This window comes from Phaethon lepturus, unplaced genomic scaffold, assembly GCF_000687285.1.
Source record: "Phaethon lepturus isolate BGI_N335 unplaced genomic scaffold, ASM68728v1 scaffold2142, whole genome shotgun sequence".
NCBI lineage: Eukaryota > Metazoa > Chordata > Aves > Phaethontiformes > Phaethontidae > Phaethon > Phaethon lepturus.
The window spans coordinates 80874-100098 of record NW_010523866.1 but is presented as its reverse complement, the minus strand read 5'-3'; the positions used below and the strand labels follow the sequence as shown (position 1 = coordinate 100098).

The window sequence follows — 19225 nt, the reverse complement described above, 5'->3', positions numbered from 1 at the left end:
TGCCAGGTAGGGCAGCCCGGGGGCGCCGCGGGAGCCTGAGAGGAACCCGGCGCCTCCATGAGCTCCTAGCTCCCACCCTGCCCCGTCCTCGCCGGTAGCAGCTCCAGGTGCGCGGGTCAGAGCAGAGCCGGGGACGCAGCTGGCTGCAATGGCGTCCAACATGGACCGAGAAATGATTCTGGCTGATTTCCAGGTAAATTTCAAGCCGCCGCCGCCACACAACCGTGGCCTCTCGCTGCTTTTCTCTTTCTCCTCATTACTGTGCTGCTTGTTCTTTGTGGGAAGGTTCAGGGCGGTGGGTGTGAAGCCCGCTCTTCAAAGCCTCCGCTCGCTCTTTCTTTTTTTTTTCTTTTGTCAGAATTGGGGAACATGTGCCCTCGTCTCTCAAGGTGCGTGAACAAAATGTCCTCTTTAACTTACAGAGTTTCGGTTTTTAATTAAAAACAAACGGGTTTTTTTATCCACTTTTGCTTGTTCTAACCCTCTATAACCACCCAGGCCCTGGACAGCTATGAGCCAGCTCACTTGGAAGAGGCAAATGCCAGGGAGGATACAAAACTCATCACTCCTCATGATTTGTCACAGTGTTTGTAATGAATCACTTACTGGTACTACAGATTAATGCTGAACAGAGGTGTTTCCAGTATAACATCAACACTAACTTCATGGTTGCCTCAGCCTGTGACTGTTGTAATGATGGTAAAGCACTTCCCACCCCATTCCAAACAACAACATGTTTATGTAAAGAGGAAGAATATGCCCTTATAAGTTGTTTGGTATCTTCTGTCCTCACTACGAAAGGGGTTATAATTTAACTTCAGACTTTTAAATCTTATTCCCAGAATTAAGTCTTTCTCTAAATAAGTGATGTGTTCAGGAGCCTGGTTAATCTGTTAATAATATTGATTCTTAATATTGCTTGTTTTTATATTGTTTTTCTAAGAACAAGTAAACAAACAAATGGAAGATACCTGCATCTGAAATAGTGGAGAGAGCCAAAAGCAGCTTGGAAGGGTATTAGATTATATTTGGAAACTTTTTTTTTAATATTTGCTTTTCAATGATGATTCTTTTTTTTTTTTTTTTTAAGCTTTGTCCATTTGCAGTGGTTGTTCTTACATGGATAGGTCCCTGGATGTTCTTGGATTGAATTGTAAAACTGCTGTGTGTATGTTCAACTTCTTAAGAGACTGTTTCTCAGCTGTTAGCACTGAAGCTATTTAATTTAGTTTTAAAAAAGGATCCCCTTCATTCTCTGTGTGTGTGTGTGTGTGTGTAACAAGAATGTTTCTTTGGAATTACAGGTAGGGTGACTGTAGGGTACATTATGTAATTCATCTTTTGCAAAAGGTATCTGATGTCTTACTGACGTAACACGTGGAGTTCCCTGTTGATAACAGGAGAGTGTTTTCCCTTTCTGTACCTGAATATCTTACACCCATATTTATTAAAATGTTTAACAAATGTTTCTACAGTGATCCTTTTTTTTAATGCTTGGAGATGCTTTTGTGTGTGTAAGGGGTGATGTCTCAATTTTAAAGCTGGGGTTTCGTAAAGGAGTTCTTCCAGTACCTATACACTGTATAAAAGGAAACTGGGACACCCCAATTCTGCACTTACAGTAGTGGAGACAGACTCTTATGGAATCCCTCATTAATAGCTGAAACAAGTTTACATTCAGGAATCTGAGATGATGACTTAAGTTAGTGGATGGTGAATGTAAGTTTTTTTTTTTTTTAATAGAGTTTTCAATCTGTATCCACTTTCCAAGTTTTTAGTGTCAATGCTGTTTTGCTGTTCTGCAGTACTTTTCTGCTTGGGTTTTGAAACCGGTTAATAAAGGTATAAGAGTAACTGCAGTGTTTGGTACTATGAAGACAAGTAAGTATTGAAAACTTTCAGATGGCTGGTGGAGCCACAGAAACCAGTTATAGATCAAGGATGACATAATGTCAGAACCTAGGACCCAGAAAATATTTTATCATGTAACAGCACTTACTAAAAAAAAATTAAAAAAACCCAAACTTTTTCCTCTTATATTTCAGCGGACATTTTTGTTTTTCTGTTTCATCCTCTGTCTTTTTTTTTTTTCTTAAATAATCTCAAGCATCTACCTGATTCTGAAACCCTGAATTGTCAATCGTCATGCTGTTAAAGTTTTGGATTAGTAAAGGACACTGTCAATCATTATTAGGCCTTGTATCTGTAGGCTGTTACAAAACGGTAAAGGATTTGGGGATTTTAAATACTCGATGGAATTTACCGCTCATTCACTAAGAATTTAAAATGGAAAATGGAACATTATGTGCAAAGTAATTCTGCATGATTTTCCCTTCTATATTTTCTGTACCTTTTAATTAAGAAATATGTTTCTCAGTGTTCTGCTGCCATCTTCTATATTTGTGTGAGGTATCTTGTTGAAGAATGTTGTGCGCACTGGAAATTTTCACAGCAGTTCTTTGTAGTTTTTTTCAGCTAATCTTTGCTGAATTAAATTGGGAGGGGAAACTTCCATGACCATTTCATGCTTGCCTTTCCCAAGTTAATTCTAGAGGGATAGAGCAGTGGTCTTTGAACTTTTAAAACTTGAAAGGGTTTTCCCTCCCCATAAATTTTTTTTTTAGGTGAAGTCATAATTATACTGATGTTTGATGCTTTTGTGAAGCGTTCATGGACTTATTTTGTATCTTTCAAAGCCGTTAGGGGTTCTGCCACTGATTTCAAGTAGAGCAGGATCTTGTATTGCATTTGGTTTTTCCTTTTAGCTCTGATTGTTGTAACAGGTTACTTCTGCATTCTGAGGTACTAGAGAGAAATGCTTTTAAAAAATATTTTGTGTATATATGTACATATACATGCAAACATTGAATAATTGTATAAAATATTTTAACTGTAGAGTAAAACACAGTAAGTGATCTACCAAAATATTTCTTCTTAATGTCTCAAAACAATTGAAGCTTGTTCTGTGTGGTTTATAATTATTTCCTTTCCCTCTCCTTTTTTAATGAGGTTACTGTATGCTACCCAGGGAGTACAAAGTACGTATTCATGCATGTGGGCTGTATAAGCAACCTGTCTAACTTTTCCTTCTTAGGTCCTCAGTTAGGAAAGATTATGCAGAAGCTCAGCTTTGTACATGAGTAGTCTGATTGTTTTCAGTGGAAATAGCTAAAGTAGTAGAGTTCAGATAAACGTTGTTTGTGTGCTTTTTTATTAAATGCAATTCAGAGTTCCTCCACAAAGTGTCATTGGCATATAGGAAAAACTACACAGGAAAAACCCCAAACTTGTGTTTGTGGCATAAATCCTTTTAAAACGTAACTGCATGTGAATTGGTCAGAGTGATGCTGCAACGTACCTCACATACTGGGGGAAATAAGGGCATATAATTTCTACCAACTTTTGTTAACATTTCTGTTCTTCTTTTCTTTGGTGTGTTTAACTGCAAAATGTTCTTTCATCTCCAGTGGAATACCCAGGTACTCGCATCGTACAAATATATTAATGATCTATACAGTTTGGGGTTTGAAGAGAATTGCTCTCACAGTGTATCAGTCTACTTTTCATTATAAAGAGATTTTTTTTTTTTTTTTTAAATTGCAAAATTTAGTTGAACTGAACTCAGCTAAATTGGCATAGTTAAACTGTTCAGGAATGAAAAACAGTTTTTGAGTATTTGCAGAAGTGTCAGATGTTGACGTTTTTGTATGCTAGCACCTTTTCTTTTTACAGCTTCGCTTAGGATAGGGACTAAAATTAGCAAGAATATCTTTTTGTCATTATAAGTTATGTCCACCTATAGGGCCACTTTATTCATGCTACATGGCTGTCCTCAGAACAGTTCTAAATGTAGAGTGGGCCTAAGGGTTGGAGTATTGTGGAAATTGCCAGCTCCTGGGTGTCCATATATTACAGAAATATCTGGCACGTGGAGATTCAGAATGAAATTTTTCCTAAAATTCACATATTTCATTGAACAAATAAATAAGTAGCTCAAGATTTGGTCTGTGTGGGAAGACTTTGGAGCGGTATGGCAAAACTCAAAAATTCTTGCTTTTATCGAAACAATAGATATCTAATAGTTTTCTTCTTCCTTCTGTCTTTGGTCTATGTTCGTTGTGAAACAAAGCTGTGTGAGGGTTTTTGTTTTTGCCTTTTTCACATGCATGTGTATAAAAAAATTTTTTTCAAACTTCACCTTTGTGTCAATCTTTTTCATAAAAACAGAGGTTTGTGGGAGGAGCAAGGGACCTCATTGCCATCAGTTACAGAAAGGTGAGAAAGCATGGTAGATAATTATGTTTTAAGTTATAAAATTGACCATGACATTGATACATCAGTTTATTATGTTTTTTTGTTTGTTTTTTTTTTGTTTTTTTTTTAAGATTTACCCATAATTTAAACTACTAATTTCCTTCTGGAATGGTTAAAATGAAAGAAACTGGAGAATCTTTTTCACTTGGAAATTAACACAGTGCTGTTAAATAACTGACAAGATAGATTTTTAAAGATGATTTTTTTTTTTTTTGGTGGTTATGAAAAACATCTGTCTACTTCAGCCTTGCACAGGATTATCTCTGTTATGCACACTGTTTTCACTGTCTAACAGTCTATGTGCAGAATTTACATGTGTATTAATGTTTTTTTTTGAGGTTGCCAAGGGAGCTTTGCTTTTTTCTGTGTGTGTTGGCATGCTGGCTCATGTTTTCTGTCATTTTAAGTTACTGCCAGTATGAAAATTTGATGGGTGAAAAAGGTAGGTAGATACAGGAATAGCTTTAAGTCAGTACCCTTGATCCTTGCCCTGGACTGTGACTTTTGCTGGGGGCTGGAAAGGGTGTTCCAACCATTTTCTGTAAGGGTAAACCGTCCACTTTTTGATGGAGTGTTTTGAACAAATAGCAAAGTTGATGTCCTTAACATTGATTTCTGCAAGAAATTGTGGTGTTTTGTCATTAAGGCATTGGAACAGAAAGGACTGTTCTTGATTTCTATGCAGACTGTCTGGGAAGTGTTTGGCAATTCACGTGGAATAAGGTCCTCGGCAAAAGATAGGTGCTGAAGAGACTTCCAATTGAAGTATAAATCTTTGGAAAGTATCCTCCAAGTTATGTTTAAGGTTCTTGGAGGCCTACATTTTCATCCAAAAGTCTCCCTAGGCACCTAAATGTCTGGTTTTATATGTGTTCAGATCTGTCTGAGCTTAAAACCTCAGCCTTGCTCATATAAAACCATTCTTTTGTGTGGCCTCTCTGCAGAGTATAATGCAGTGCGTGGACTGAGCTCTGCAGCTCTCTCCATAGTAGTTGCAAGGAAATCTAGTACTCTGTCATGGTTTAGCCCCAGCTGGCAACTAAGCACCATGCAGCCGCTCACTCACTCCCCCTCCCACAGTGAGACGGGGGAGAGAATTAGAAAAAAAACCTCGTGAGTTGAGATAAACACGGTTTAATAGGACAGAAAGAGAGAAAGAAACAACAATGATAACAACAATAATAACACCAACAAAGGAATGTACAAGAACAAGTGATGCCCAATACAGCGGTTGCTCACCACCCGGTGATTGATAGCCCATCCCCGAGCAGCGATTTCCATCCCCCGGCTAACTCCAGTTTATGTACTGGGCTTGACATCGTATGGTAGGGAATAGCTCTTTGGCCAGTCTGGGTCACTGTCCTGGCTGTGTCCCCTCCCAGCTCCCCGTGCACCCCCAGCCTTCTTGCTGGCAGGCCAGCACGAGAAGCTGGACTGTCCTTCACTGCTCAGCAACAACTGAAAACATCAGCACATTATCAACAGTTTCTCATCCCAAATCCAAAACACAGTCTCACACTAGCTTCTTTGAAGAAAACCAGCTCTATCCTGGCTGAAACCAGGACATACTCTATAGATTGGAAATGAGGGTTTGGGAGAGACAGCTTGTTTCTTCATCCCCTTATACTGGGTATCTTTAGGTAAAAGTGGGCTCTGCTAGGTTTCTAATAGTTAGTGCCAAGATGCTCAGCACTGCTTCACCCGACTTTTTTTGTGGGTATAGGTTACTATATCCTTAGCTAAATTTTGAAATAGTTAACAGGGCTGTTTTTCAGTGTAAAAAAGAGGACCTTAGGACACTGTAGGGTGTTGAAACCTCATACCCAAGGAGCCTCTTAATTTACATTTTGATTAGAATTCCTTTTAATCCTAGTTGCTTTTTATCACATCTTATAATTTTGTGCATTACACAGTCAGTAACGGCATTGGAACTGGTAATTGGACCTCTTGGTTTGCAACACAATTGGTTTTGTTTGCTGTAAATGGCCTTAGGGTCAAGAGACACGATAAAAGCATACTGCATGCTTAGTGTGTTTTAATTTGGTTATTTTGATTGTTGTCGTCTGCTACCAAGACCATTGCTTATATTAATTTGTTCTTTGTGTGTTTCTGAAGAATCAACAGTTTAATTTTGTTAGATGTAATCTGAAAGCTCATGTTCATCAGGACAAAGCTATTTTGATTTACTAGTCACCTTTCTGGCCTTTAAACTGAAACTGAAGTGGATTCCAGAGTCACAGATAAGAAATTGGAATTAAGAGTTCTGTCTGTTTAGAAACATGATGACTTGGATATTTCCACTGATAGCTGTTCAAGGAAAAGCCAGCTTATTTCAATTATATAAGGACAGATAGTTAATTAGAAATGCTATCTGACATTTGTAGAGAAGAGAGAGGATACTATGATTTGTGTGCATTACAGCCCTGCTGTAATAACCTGAATAATTTACCACTGGAGCACTGATTCATCTTTAGAAAGAGGTTTATGCTGTTCTTTTCATCCAGTTACCTTGAAAAGGCTCTTCACATCTTAGTAATCATTTCCATCAGCCCATTCATATAGGTATTTGGGTTAGTAGGTCACTGAAACAGATTGAGAGGTGGTAGCTGTAGGATCCTTTTTCAAATGCCATGACAACTAATACTAATTATAATATTGAAATTATTAATTCTGTGTACTCCCAGAGGCGAGGAATGTGCTCTAATTGAAAGGTAATGTGAAAGTTATTTGATACATTGAAAATAAAATGTGGCTAATATTTCTTGGTAAGCAAGGATTATTTACAGTAAACACGTTTACCAAGTTCATATTTTTGTGTGGAAGGAGGTGTGGGAAAGGAGAGGATGATGTTTTGAGCGAGTTGCTACATGCCTGAAGGGGTCCTGCAAATCTCCCATCTTAAGAATATTGCATTGGTGCTGGAAAGTCTGAAAGGGTAGAAATTCTCCCTCTATTTGGGCAGTCCTCATGGCTCACTTACCATTGCAAGCCTGGTTTTCTTGCATTTCCTTACTAGAAGCAAGAGTTAATAGCTTATTAAAGGAACTACGTGGCATAACTTTGGTCTTTGGTAGGATTTGATATTTTCCTAGTTAGTGGATAAGTTTGTGCATTTGTGGGGCAGCCATTAGACGAGTCCTTTCTTTTAACTACTGTAAGAACTAGAATAAAAAGCCTGGGGAAGTACCTAACACTTTACTCGTCCCTCATCATTTGGATGAAAGGAAATGACATGCTTACTGGCTGCACTGATCCCTACTAATTAAGCCCATTTTTTAGAGTTGACTAGATAATGTGCAATTGTAAAAACAAACTACTCAAAGAGGAAACCAAAGCCCTAATGTATGCATTACATGTTGTTTGGTCTATCAAAGTAGTCATCTGCTGGTCCTCTGTGTCTAACTGGTTGAGCAGGTCTTTGTTCTGCAGGAATAGTTATGCTTTCAAAAGATAATTCATTAAAGCTGAAGTTCTCAAGAGATGTTTTGAAACTAGAACAGAGTACATTAGCCCTTGAGTTATTTTATATAGGTTTCATATTTTACCTATTGCAGGAAACAATTTGTAAAGACAAGAACTCTGAAACTGAGTCACCTCTATTATTTTTCTTTTATTTTAAAGGTCAGGTTGTTTGTGTGAGCAAATATCAAAGGTGCCATATCAGCTCAGATCGAAGACCCAGCTGGCCTAATGTCGCATCTGCAGCAGTGTCTGTTCCTTAGGAAAGAGCCGAAAGAAACAGAATTTGAATGGATTTGCCTCATCCTAGTTTCTGGAAGTCAGCACTTTTAAGAGCTTGATGATGGGGTTTGTTATAAGACACTGGAAATAAACTGTGTCAGCTTGAGTTAGTCTTGCGTTCTTCAATTAACTGAGTTCTTCAGAGACATCACAGTAGTTTTGTATGCGAGTTTGCTCTGTAAAAGCTGTGTTCGCGTTTGCTCAGTTTGTCATATACTAATGTATGTACTAATTCTATTCTATATTCTTGTCCTGGTTTCAGCCAGGATAGAGCTGGTTTTCTTCACAGAAGCTAGTGTGAGACTGTGTTTTGGATTTGGGATGAGAAACTGTTGATAATGTGCTGATGTTTCGGGTTGTTGCTGAGCGGTCAAGGACAGTCCAGCTTCTTGTGCTGGCCTGCCAGCGAGCAGGCTGGGGGTGCACGGGGAGCTGGGAGGGGACACAGCCGGGACAGTGACCCAGACTGGCCAAAGAGATATTCCCTGCCATACGACGTCATGCCCAGTACATAAACTGGAGTTGGCTGGGGGGCGGGAATCGCTGCTCGGGGACGGGCTGTCGATCACGGGGTGGTGAGCAATTGCTGTATTGGGCATCACTTGTTCTTGTACATTCCGTTGTTGGTATTATCATTGTTGTTCCCTTATTTCATTCTGTCCTATTAAACCGTGTTTATCTCAACCCACGAGTTTTTTTTTTTTTCCCAATTCTCTTCCCCGTCCCACTGCGGGAGGGGGAGTGAGCGAGCGGCTGCATGGTGCTTAGTTGCCGGCTGGGGCTAAACCACAATTCTTTAGTGGAATTTCTGCTATTTCTTATGGTAAAGAAGTCAAATTTGTCTGAACTGTAGAAGTCTTAACCCCTTCTGGTTTGCAGTCCAGTAAAATTCACCAAACAGCTGATATCAGCACTGTGCAAATGTGAGGTTGACTTAACCTTTAATTAAGGCTGATTTAAAGAGCAGTCTGTGTGTGTTTTTAAAAAAAAAAAAGTCACATTTGAGATCCTTTTAAATTTTGGGGACTATCACCTGGTCCTGCTGGTTTGTTCTACGTGTCTCCATTGACATTTTAAGATGACAGAGTTCTCTGTAAAGAGCAACTTTGTTACAGGATGGTCCCTAAGTTCCTCTGTAGTGAATATGAATGCACAGAATTCATTTAGCTTTTATGGTATGCCCTTACCTTCTTTGAATGCCTCTTTAGTGTCTTATTCCTTTGGTCCGACTGCCTTGCTGGCAGACTTCCTTGTCCTGATGTTTTTAAAAGCTTATATAATTTTTATGCCTTTAGATAAATGGTTTTTTTTGCAGTCCTTGTTGGCCTGCGTTATGGTATGACCTGTGCTTTGCTAGGATTTGAGCATTTTTCTGCTTCCCTATTTTGAGTACCATTTCCAGGTTTTGAAGAACATGTCTGTTCCTTGTGGTCCTGTTCTTTACCAAAAAATACAAGTGTTTGTGGAATGTTGAGTAAAATATTTTTTGTATGGATTAGTACTCTTCCTATATGTGCTTATCTAGAAAGTAGCTTTTAGTTATTCTTTAGTTGTTTTTAAGGTTTTACTGCTTTTGAGGGAATAAGGAGAAAGGAGATAACTGCAAATATGCAGTAAGCAAAAGTGTTTGTCTGACCCCTGCAGTTCTTTTCTGGTTTCCATCAGTTTTTCTTCTTATGTGATAATGTATAAGATACTGTATGAGCAAAATGGCTGTGATTCAGGAAATCTTGGGGTTTTTACCTTCACTGAGATACTCTTATTAAAGTATTAAACAAGCACAGGAACTTTGGGATAATCCTAACTAAAGCATTTTGTAGTTGTTGGGTAAAGGCTGTCTTCAGTCCTCAGGAAAGACAAATGCATTTAATAGTCCAGAGTACTAATTAATGGTTACTGACTTCTGTTTTGGTTTGTTTTTAATTCAGTTTGAGCACTGCTCTTTGTATGTAGTGCATGTGGCATGGGACTTGGGAGACTAGAGTTCATGTCTTGGCTGAGCTCATGGGCTTCCTAGGGATGTGCCTTCGTGGTATTCTGGAAGCAGAATTTGCTCCAGAGTCTTGAAAGTGTTCAAAGTCTGCTGGAAACCATTTGAAAGTGGTTAGCGTGGTACCGTTAGGTAATTCTGCTAAGAAGTGGTTAGACCTTCATGCTACCAGTTTAGACTTTGTACCCTGTTTGCTTTGTTCAGAAGGCTTGCAGTCATCTCGGAGCATGGGCAAAGTTCACTCTTGTCTGCTGGGTAACTAGGAGGTAGAAATGCCTTCTGTGACCTTCAGAAATATCTTCTTTTTTTTCTTTATCCCCCATTGCTCCTGCAGAAAGGGACCAATGCTTCCTTACTTTAGAGTTTTGCTGAAGGTGGTGCTCAAATAGTAGAATGATGAAGCTTTTAAATAGTCGGGTGTGGGAGTTGAAATGCATTGGGCAAAATTTTAGCCTAGTCCCTTTCTTGATTTCTGATACTGGTAAGTGTATTAGCTTTTGTTAAGCGAACAGCTGGTGAATCTGCTTAATATTTACCAGATGGTCATCTGAGTTAAGAATGCTTCTCTGTTTTTACGTAGCTCTTCATTTGGATGCTTGCAGTAGGTGGCCTTTCAGTTTGTGTCTCAGTCGATATGCCTGAATGTTTTGGGGTTTTTTTAAATGTTTGTCTGAAACAGAAAGAAGTAAAAGTTAATTTAATGACCATGGATGACTCATAGTGAACAGTCTCATTACATCAGTAGGGTTGTTGCAAGGTTAGAATGATAGCGGATGCCACAGCAGGGCGCGTATGTGGCTGGTGTTGCTGTCTGTGGACGTCGTCCTCGGACAGGTGGGACTCTGGGATGAGAAAACTGGGGTACCAAAAGTTGTGAGTGTCTGAATGTGCTGAATCTCTTGATAGCCCACAGGGGAGTTACACATGGATCCTACATCTGACATTATGGTACTAAAGCCGTTACTTGCCTGGCTGAGCATATTGGTTTAACTTTACCTGTTCTTGGGGAACAAGTGTTATGCTTTGTTTCAGTTGCTTTGAAGTAATTACCCTTGCAACGATGTATGTGTGAATTTTCAAGAAAATTTTCTCACCAATATGTCATAAGAGAATTGGTGTCCTAAAGCTTTCTGGGTTTGAGTAGACTTCTAGCAGATACAATCTGGGGCTGCCCTTGGACTGCCTTATAGACTTTTAATTATTATCTTTGATTATTGAGCCATTCTCCTTGTAAGAGATGGGAAAAGGAAGCAAGGTACAATGTTTCACTCTAGAAATAGCAAACTAACTCAGAGTTGGGTTGTTTAAAAGTCTTGTATCCAGAAATCTGATTTTTATTAGGCATGCTTAGAAAGGGAATTATGGATTCTTCGAGTAGAAGTAGTAGCTAGTAGCCACATAGTGGGCTGCACTAGTATGCCAGGAGACTTGAGGGAAGCCATTCTTCCCCTCTTTTTGGCACTGGTGAGACCACTACTACCAGTCCAGTATCAGTCCCTCCATTAACAAAGTGGAGCAAGTCCGGTGGAGGGCTGCCTAGGTGGGGAGGAGGCTGGAGCATATTTTGTGACAGGTGAAGTTAAGGGAGCTGGGTTTGTGTAGCCTGGAAGAGAAGGCTAAGAGGGGCAGTGGGTGATAGCAGACAATATAGAATCAAAGTTCTCTTGGGAGTTGCGCAGCTTGAGGATGAGAGGCAGTGGATACACGTTACAGCAAGGGAAATGATAATTAAATGTAAGGAAAAATTTTTTCCCAGTGAAGGTTGTGAAGCAGTGGAACAAGCTGCCCAGACAGGCTGTAGACTCTCTGTCTTTGGAGATGTGCAAAACCTCACAGGAAGCTGAAGTGTGTCTGTGAACTGATCTGTCTGGTTGTAATTGGAGAGGTGAATAAAACAGCAAACTAAATTTTGGTTAAATTGGAGGGGAAGTATGCAAGGAGATAAGTGATATCCTTTGTTGTATCTCATAGCTATTAAGAACAGCTCTGAGTGTTTTTTTTAAGCTGCTGGCCTGGAGAATGCAGCCATCCTTCTGAGCAGGTTAGTGGCCTGTACTCAAAAAAGAGTCTTCCATGTTCCTAGTCTCTCTTATCTTTTGAAGAGTAACGTTACCAAAGGGATAGTGAATTGATTTTTAACAGTATTTGTTCTTTGCCAGTGTTTTTGATTTATATTTAAAGCCTCATATATCTTTATGGAATAGAGTTGGCTCTAGTTGTATTGCTATATCCAGTGATAAAAATTGATAGGGTACTTTCAAAAATAAGCATTTCCTAGGGTGCTGTCTGTGCAGTTGCAGTGGATGAAGATGTATTAGTGCTGGCTTCCTGGGGTTTTGTAGGAGATCCCAAAGGGTGAAAGCTTTTCTTCCTAGGTAATCTGGCCTGTTGAGTCTTGTGGTGCCTTAATGCAGTTGTTTCTCTGGGCATTGTAGGTTTGTATAAATATCAAAAAGATAGACTGAGCTACAGTTGCAACAAAATGCTGATGGCAGAAAGCTCTTTTCCCCAGGAGAGTCTGTATCAGCTGTTTCCATGTCTGAGGGCTAGGCATCAGGTTGAATCACAGTAGCTTAGTCTTTTTCTGAGACAGATGGATGTGATATTAGCGACAGGGGAAAAAGTTTGTAGTTGACAACTGGTGTGACTCTACTCTGGAGATAAGTTGTCTGAGTTTGTTGCTGTACTGGGTTATGGAGCTATGGTTCCAATTTTATCCTTTTGGTTATGTGGACTGAGCATGGTACCTGTATTTGCATCTGCTCTACATTGCTGCAGGACGCTGCAGCTGGGGATGTTAACTGCAGAGTGCATGTGGAGATTAACTAGGCACGAAGTGAGATATTTCTTTTCCCCCTAGCTGACTTTCACAGGAGAGAGTAGTGCACAGTGTAATTCACAGCCATCTGTCTGTCTGATTTTTAATGGGCCTGAACCTGTTGTGCAAAATGTTCTAGGCTAAAGCCTAGTTTGGGTTAGCTTAGAGGTGGTCCTCGTTTGGAGAGAATATAGCTACTGTTGGTAGTCAAAGGAAATATGGAATTCAACAAAAATGTTGGGAGGGGCAGACTTCTAAGTCCTCTATATCCAACTGCTGGCTGTTAGGCTGAATGAGGTCTTCTGGATACTTTTGACTGCTGCATTTTGCCTTGGTGAGAAGGGGAATGGTGCCACAGGTGAGATAAATTCTGCCTTGCTGCCAAATACCATTTGCTCCCAGCTTCTGTGCAACAACTGCCACCCACTGTCTGTAGGGGCAACAGTAGCCTGACTCTGTATTTGAGTCAGCAGCAGCTGTTTGTTGCTTTCCCAGCTTTTGCAGAAGTAACAGCCTGGCTCTCTGTGTTAGGAGCAGCAGTTGTCCCTTCCAGCTTTGCTGTGTAACAACTGCCAGGATCTCTGCAGCAGGTGCAGGAGGAGCATTTTCAACAGCAGCTGCCGCCAGATGGGGAAGTCAGCTGCTTTCCTGTGATGTGGAGGTAGGCTAAAGCCTGTGCTGTTGAGGTGGGGGGGTCACAGAGGGTCTTAAAACCCAGATCCAGCTGTTACAGCTGCTGGGGTCAGACCACCCTGCAAGGGATTTAGAAGAGCAAGTCTGTCATCCTATGTTATAGCTTTCTGGAAGCACCTCCTACACTTGTCTTGAATGCCTTGAAGTCTGTCTGCCCTCTGACTTTTCTCCTACTGAGTTGTTTCCTCAGTGGCTTTTATGTAACAGTAATTAAGGTTACTGTGCCAGTTATATAGGACCCCTGATGGTTAGCTGTGAATCTTTCCAAGGGTAAGCTGTCCATCACTAAGGTGATGGTTAATCTGAAAAGCTACCTGGAAAAAGTTTGGAGAAGTGCTCTGAAATTTTATTATATGCAAATCTAAATCTGCCTGATGGAAACACTTTCCTGGCCTGGAAGAGCAGGATGATAAGAAAGTTGTTTTAACTTTATCTTCAGAATCTGATTTTATGCATTCAATGCAAAACTATAGTTTTCTCATTTTTGCATTAAATTTCATCTTGTGTGGTCGGAAAAAAACACAGAAGAGACTGCACAGTCTCTGGAGCTGCTGTGAAGGGTGAAAATGCTATCCTAGATACAGAGGAAATGCAGAGAGGAGGAGAAGGAACTTGTTCTACCTTTTCTTCCCCATTGTCCTCCAAAAAAAATTCTTTGGTTTCTTTTTGTGTAAAGGTCTTCCAGTCAGTGAGCCTTGAAGGTTTTACTTTTACTGTGGTGGTTTGTTTCTTTCAGTTTGACTTAAAGGATGTGCTGATGTGCTCGTTCTTGGTTGAATCAAGAGTTAGTATTCCGGTAGGAATTTTCTTCTAAAATATTCAATGCTTTTTATTAAGTAGGTCTCATGAAAATAAAGCTGAATAAAATCTGTGAATCAAAAAAAAATTCTCATCAACTAGTGTCACTTTACTTGCTTAGTAACAAAGACGTGTTTTTGTGTCTTTGGAGCTCATTCACTTTGCTATATCTTGAAGAGTTTTTTCCTTCTGTTTCTGCATGAATTTGACATGATTTTTGTCCCTATTTTTTTTTGTTTGTTTGCTTCTTGCTTGGGTAGAATGAAAGATATCAAAATGAGCAAAAGATCTTTATGTAATCCCTGTGACTTTTAGTCTGCCTTCCTAAAAAAGTAAGACACACAGGCTTATGGTGCCCAGGTGTCCCCACAAATAACTTTTGAACCTCTGGACTCATACCAATTAAATTCTTCGAAATTTCATGAAAATACAGCTGGGTAATGTGGAAAGAAGTCTATCAAAAGAGACCCTTATAAATATTACAGCCACAGAAAAAAGTTAAATCAGCCCTTGCAATTAGGAATGAAATACTCATGAGGAACCAGACTTTGTTAGTTTTGTGGCTCACAGAACCCGCTGGTTTCCTTCCTCCCTACAGAAAACAAAGGCAGAAGCAGTCCGGGTTGTTCTGGGACTAACCTGCCCCTCCAGGAGTCCTTGAAGTCATGTCACGCTTGCCAGTGAGGGACACCTGCCTGTCTTGTGTGCTTACTTTCTTAGGGAAAATTCAAAAGGCACAAACCAGATAATTTTCTTGAATTTGTCTTGCATGGTATGATGGAGTTAAAAGGAAACAATTTTAATTTTTTTTTTTATTTGTCTTGCTGGTGTTTAGACTGATGATGGATCATGACTTGATGCAGGGGTTTGTATATGGAAGTGTGTGGTGTCTGAGTCACTCCTCCTTCATGTTGAAATATTATTCTGGAAAACATTGCTTTGCTGCAACTGTGAGGTTAACAGGGCGTTTTATGGTTACATTGTTAAGTAGTACATATTCGTCGTTGTCATTCAGGAATGTTTGTTTTCTGTTTTGTTGACAACTAGCAAAAATAGTCCATCTGGAAAGTAAAATCTTAGTATTAGAACTGAAATGTTAAAAGTGACTGTAAAAATGGTCCAAGGGTTTTCAACAAAACTGCTTTCTTTGGCTATTAAGTATTCTGATGTTTTTTAAATTTTTAGTTACTGTTTATACCTGTCTGTTCCTTTTACACCAATGACTCTGCATTGCTAAGAGGGAAGGAGCAGGGTTCTATTTTACATTGTAAATCACCAGCAAGATAATTTTGGAAGGATGCAGACATACAAGTGAATTAGTTGCTTAATTACTCTGCCTCCACTGTGGTGAGCTAACTCCTTTCACTGTGTGCTCTGGCAGAAGGGTAAGCTAATTTTGTTTAGTTTATCTCAAAATAAAAGTATGCCAAAGTGAGCTGAACTGATTTGCAGTTAGTGTGGGCTAAGAGTGTGTGTATGGACAGCTGCAAGTCAGCTGAGGTGCAGGGGTGATACGGAAGAGGGAGCAACTAAAACTGGTATTTGAGCCCGGAATTCTAGGCACCCTCTCCTCAAATGCATCTGCACAGCCCAGGGTTGAAAACAACACATTATTGGTCAGGTTCTTATTGTAGGTTGGAACACAGCTTAGTTCTCACAAAGGTCATGCAGAGTTTGCAGGGCTGATAAATGAGAAATAGTAACTCTCTATTTCAATAATGACCAGATTTTAAAGTGTTTTTCACTTAACTGAAAACAGAACCTTAGACTGTTGCTTCTGCAAAACTTTTTCCCAAAGAAAATGTTGACATCAGTTTCAGTGGCAGGTTTATGGTAGTATGAACCCTTTTGTGACTTCAGAAATTACAAGCTCAAGCCCTGCACTCCTCAAGCTTACCTAGCGTAAGTGTATGTGTTTAAATGTTGTGAAAGTGTTTAAAATGTTGTCTCATTTTTAACTTCAGAAGTAACTGTGAGAAGCAGTGGAAGAGAAGGAAGAATGATGCTTCTGAAGAGCAAAAGTGTATTATTAAAAAAATTTTTAGCAGTCCAGATGCAAAGTGGGTGAAATTCAGTATAAACACAACATACTGTGAGCAATGGAAGAAATTTTGTCTTGTTCCAGAGAGAATCAGGCTGGCCATGAGAGTACTGTGGATCAATAGAAACTGCTGCCTCCCTTCTGCAGGCAAAAAAAATCTCTAGAATGTCTTCTTGTGATCTTGTGGTTCTCCAGACTGGTCCATTTTGTGTAGACAGACTGCATATAATGCTTCATAAGCATGTAATTCTTCAGCATTGAATTTGGGAAGAGAGAATTGGCTTTGAATTTCTCTATGATTTCTTCTTTACTTTTTATTTCTTCATTGTTGTAAGTTGGGAGAAAAGTTAGAGCATGGAAAATTGTATGACTTGATGGCTTTTTATGTCTTGGGAGAAAAAGTGTCTGTTTCTTTGCCTCGACCCCTTTTTCTATCACTTAAAGGAAAAACCAGAATGTATATCTTTGGAATCAGGAAAATTGATCTGTTTGCTGCTGCTATCTAACTCTATATTATTACTGTTAAAAGGTTGCATTTTTTTAATGTCATTTTATATAAACTTTATACAAACTGCTTTTTATGTAACTGTGTGGTAGAGCAGAAGGAACATGATCATATTTCAGATCTTGTAAAAGTCTGAACTTATCTTGTGTGCTTGAACACAGAACATAGCTTTGATTAGGAGGAAAGATAAATTCCAGAAAGAAACTTAACCATTTCCATTTTTCCCTTCTGGTGAAATATATCTGACATCATTCAACATGAATGGTAGCAAATATGGGGCAGAATGAATAGCAATGCTCTGCCTGCTGAAGTTGAGTAGGTGAAAAGATATGGGTATAAAAAAAAAAAAAAGTTTTTGGCTGAGTAGAAGTGCTCTCTTGTGTTTGGAATTAAGTTCAATTTACAGTACCATTTTGTGGGATGTTATCATTACTTTAAAAATGCTATTGTATAAGACTCCTTGAACTAGGTAAAGCCAGAGTGTAGGGCTAGAACAACATCAATCATTTTGTCTGAAAGGAAAACATTGTAAATGTTTCATTATATAGTCTTCATTTTAAATAGTTTCACAAGGGGTGCTCATTTGTACATGCAGTAGTAAGTTGGCAATTTGATGATCAAAAATTCATACTTTTCACCTTCTTTGCCTCTTACACTGCACTGTGTAACACCCAGAGTGAGTAGGGATATAAGATGATGGTGGAGGCACTAGGGTTTATATATGTGTTTCTGGCTTTAGACAAAATATTTAATCCGTCTCAAACATAATTTTAAGTATTTTTGTGCTCCCTTTTAAGGTAGTATGAGTGTTGTATAATTTTGAACATAGAATTCTCAAAACACCTTTATGGGACAGCACTATTGTCCTAATTTTACAAATAACTACTTCATCTTGCTTCCCTAGGTGGCTTGCTCAAGGTCACACAAGAATCCTCTGGTGGAACAGGGAATTATATCCAAATGTTTGTTTTTTTTAAAACTTGAAATCTGATTTCTGGATTACCTTCTCCTAATGGAAATGAAAACTCTATACCTTTTCTGTCTTTCTGCTGAAATTAATTAAATTATAACTATTAATACTCTGATTTTGATCAAGACTTTTAATTCTGTTTACTGCTTCTTTTTCTTTTTAGGCATGTACTGGTATTGAAAATATTGATGAAGCTATAACGTTGCTTGAGCAAAATAACTGGGATTTAGTGGTAAGTATTCCAAGAAAATGACTTCATAGATCAACTTCATGTAGCAGTGATGTGCCGTCTTGCTGAGACAGCTATTACCTTTAGTTGAAATTTGGGTGTGTCTCTTGTGGCTGGGGCAAGCAAGTTATATGCAGACTGTTTCTGGTCTGTTAAAGCCTTATTGCCAAGTTAACATACTATTGAGTGGTGTATACCCTGGTATACTCTGTCTATATGTCTTTGTGCCTTTTTTATACGTTACTTTTCCTTTAAATCAATGTTTCATATTGTGCTTAGTTTCCTTTTTGGTTAATTGTATGCATAATTCTATAAGTTGTGTAATTAACGGTGGCATTTTTAGAAGACATCTTGTGTGTACACACAAGAATTTTGAGGAGTTAGGTGCCTGTGGAAGAAATGAAAAGTAAAACAACTTCTTCAATCTTCCATATGCTTTTAGTTTAAAAGTAAGATTGTTGCTCTTCAATTGTTAGTTGTTATGCAGAATTGAATTAGACATTATTTAGATCTGGTGTTATCAAGACACAGTTAAACACAAACGAAAAAGCCCAACCAACAAACTCATCCTAAAAAAACCTTTCGTCTATTTTGTAACAAGGTTCAATGTGCAGACAAATAAGAGAAAACCAATAAAACAAGCAAAACAGTCTTAGGTATTTTAAGACTCTGCATAGGATTATCAAAATAAATAAATAAACTATTCATCCATTTTCTTGAAGTTTGAAAGTGTAAAATAGAACAGACTTTTTTTTTCCAAATGAGTGATCTTTGGACCAGTCCAAATTATCAGAAAATTATTTAAAAAAACCCCAAAACCTAGATTTTCCAAAATTGACTATGGATGCAGTTTCAACTGTGCCACATTGTGTTCCCAGCATATTATTTAGAGTGTTCTTGATGTTTTAGTCATTACAAACTAAGTATCACAGAGGTTTAGGGTGGGGTTTTAAACTGAGTTTGTTACAATGAATATTGAATATTCTTTTAAGGCATAATGATTAAAGTGACATGTAATATTGTAACCTACTGTAAACAAACACTATGTACTCCAATCTCTTGAAACTAAATGTTTAAAATGAGTATTGGTCAAAGTATACCGAGTCTTTATTTTGCAACATGTAAT

The 19225-nt window shown here is 38.7% G+C and overlaps 1 protein-coding gene across 1 annotated transcript in view; it reads left to right on the top strand.

The window, feature by feature from the left end:
• Positions 1–148: 148 nt before the first annotated feature.
• Positions 149–19225, top strand: part of LOC104617021 (FAS-associated factor 1-like) — a gene marked incomplete at its 3' end in the record, with an annotated part of 88699 nt that continues 69622 nt past the window's right edge. Inside the window, exons 1-2 of the mRNA XM_010282231.1 lie at positions 149–193; positions 18034–18102. Of these exons, the coding sequence (XP_010280533.1) occupies positions 149–193; positions 18034–18102 (114 nt within the window). The remainder of the gene's footprint in view (positions 194–18033; positions 18103–19225) is intronic.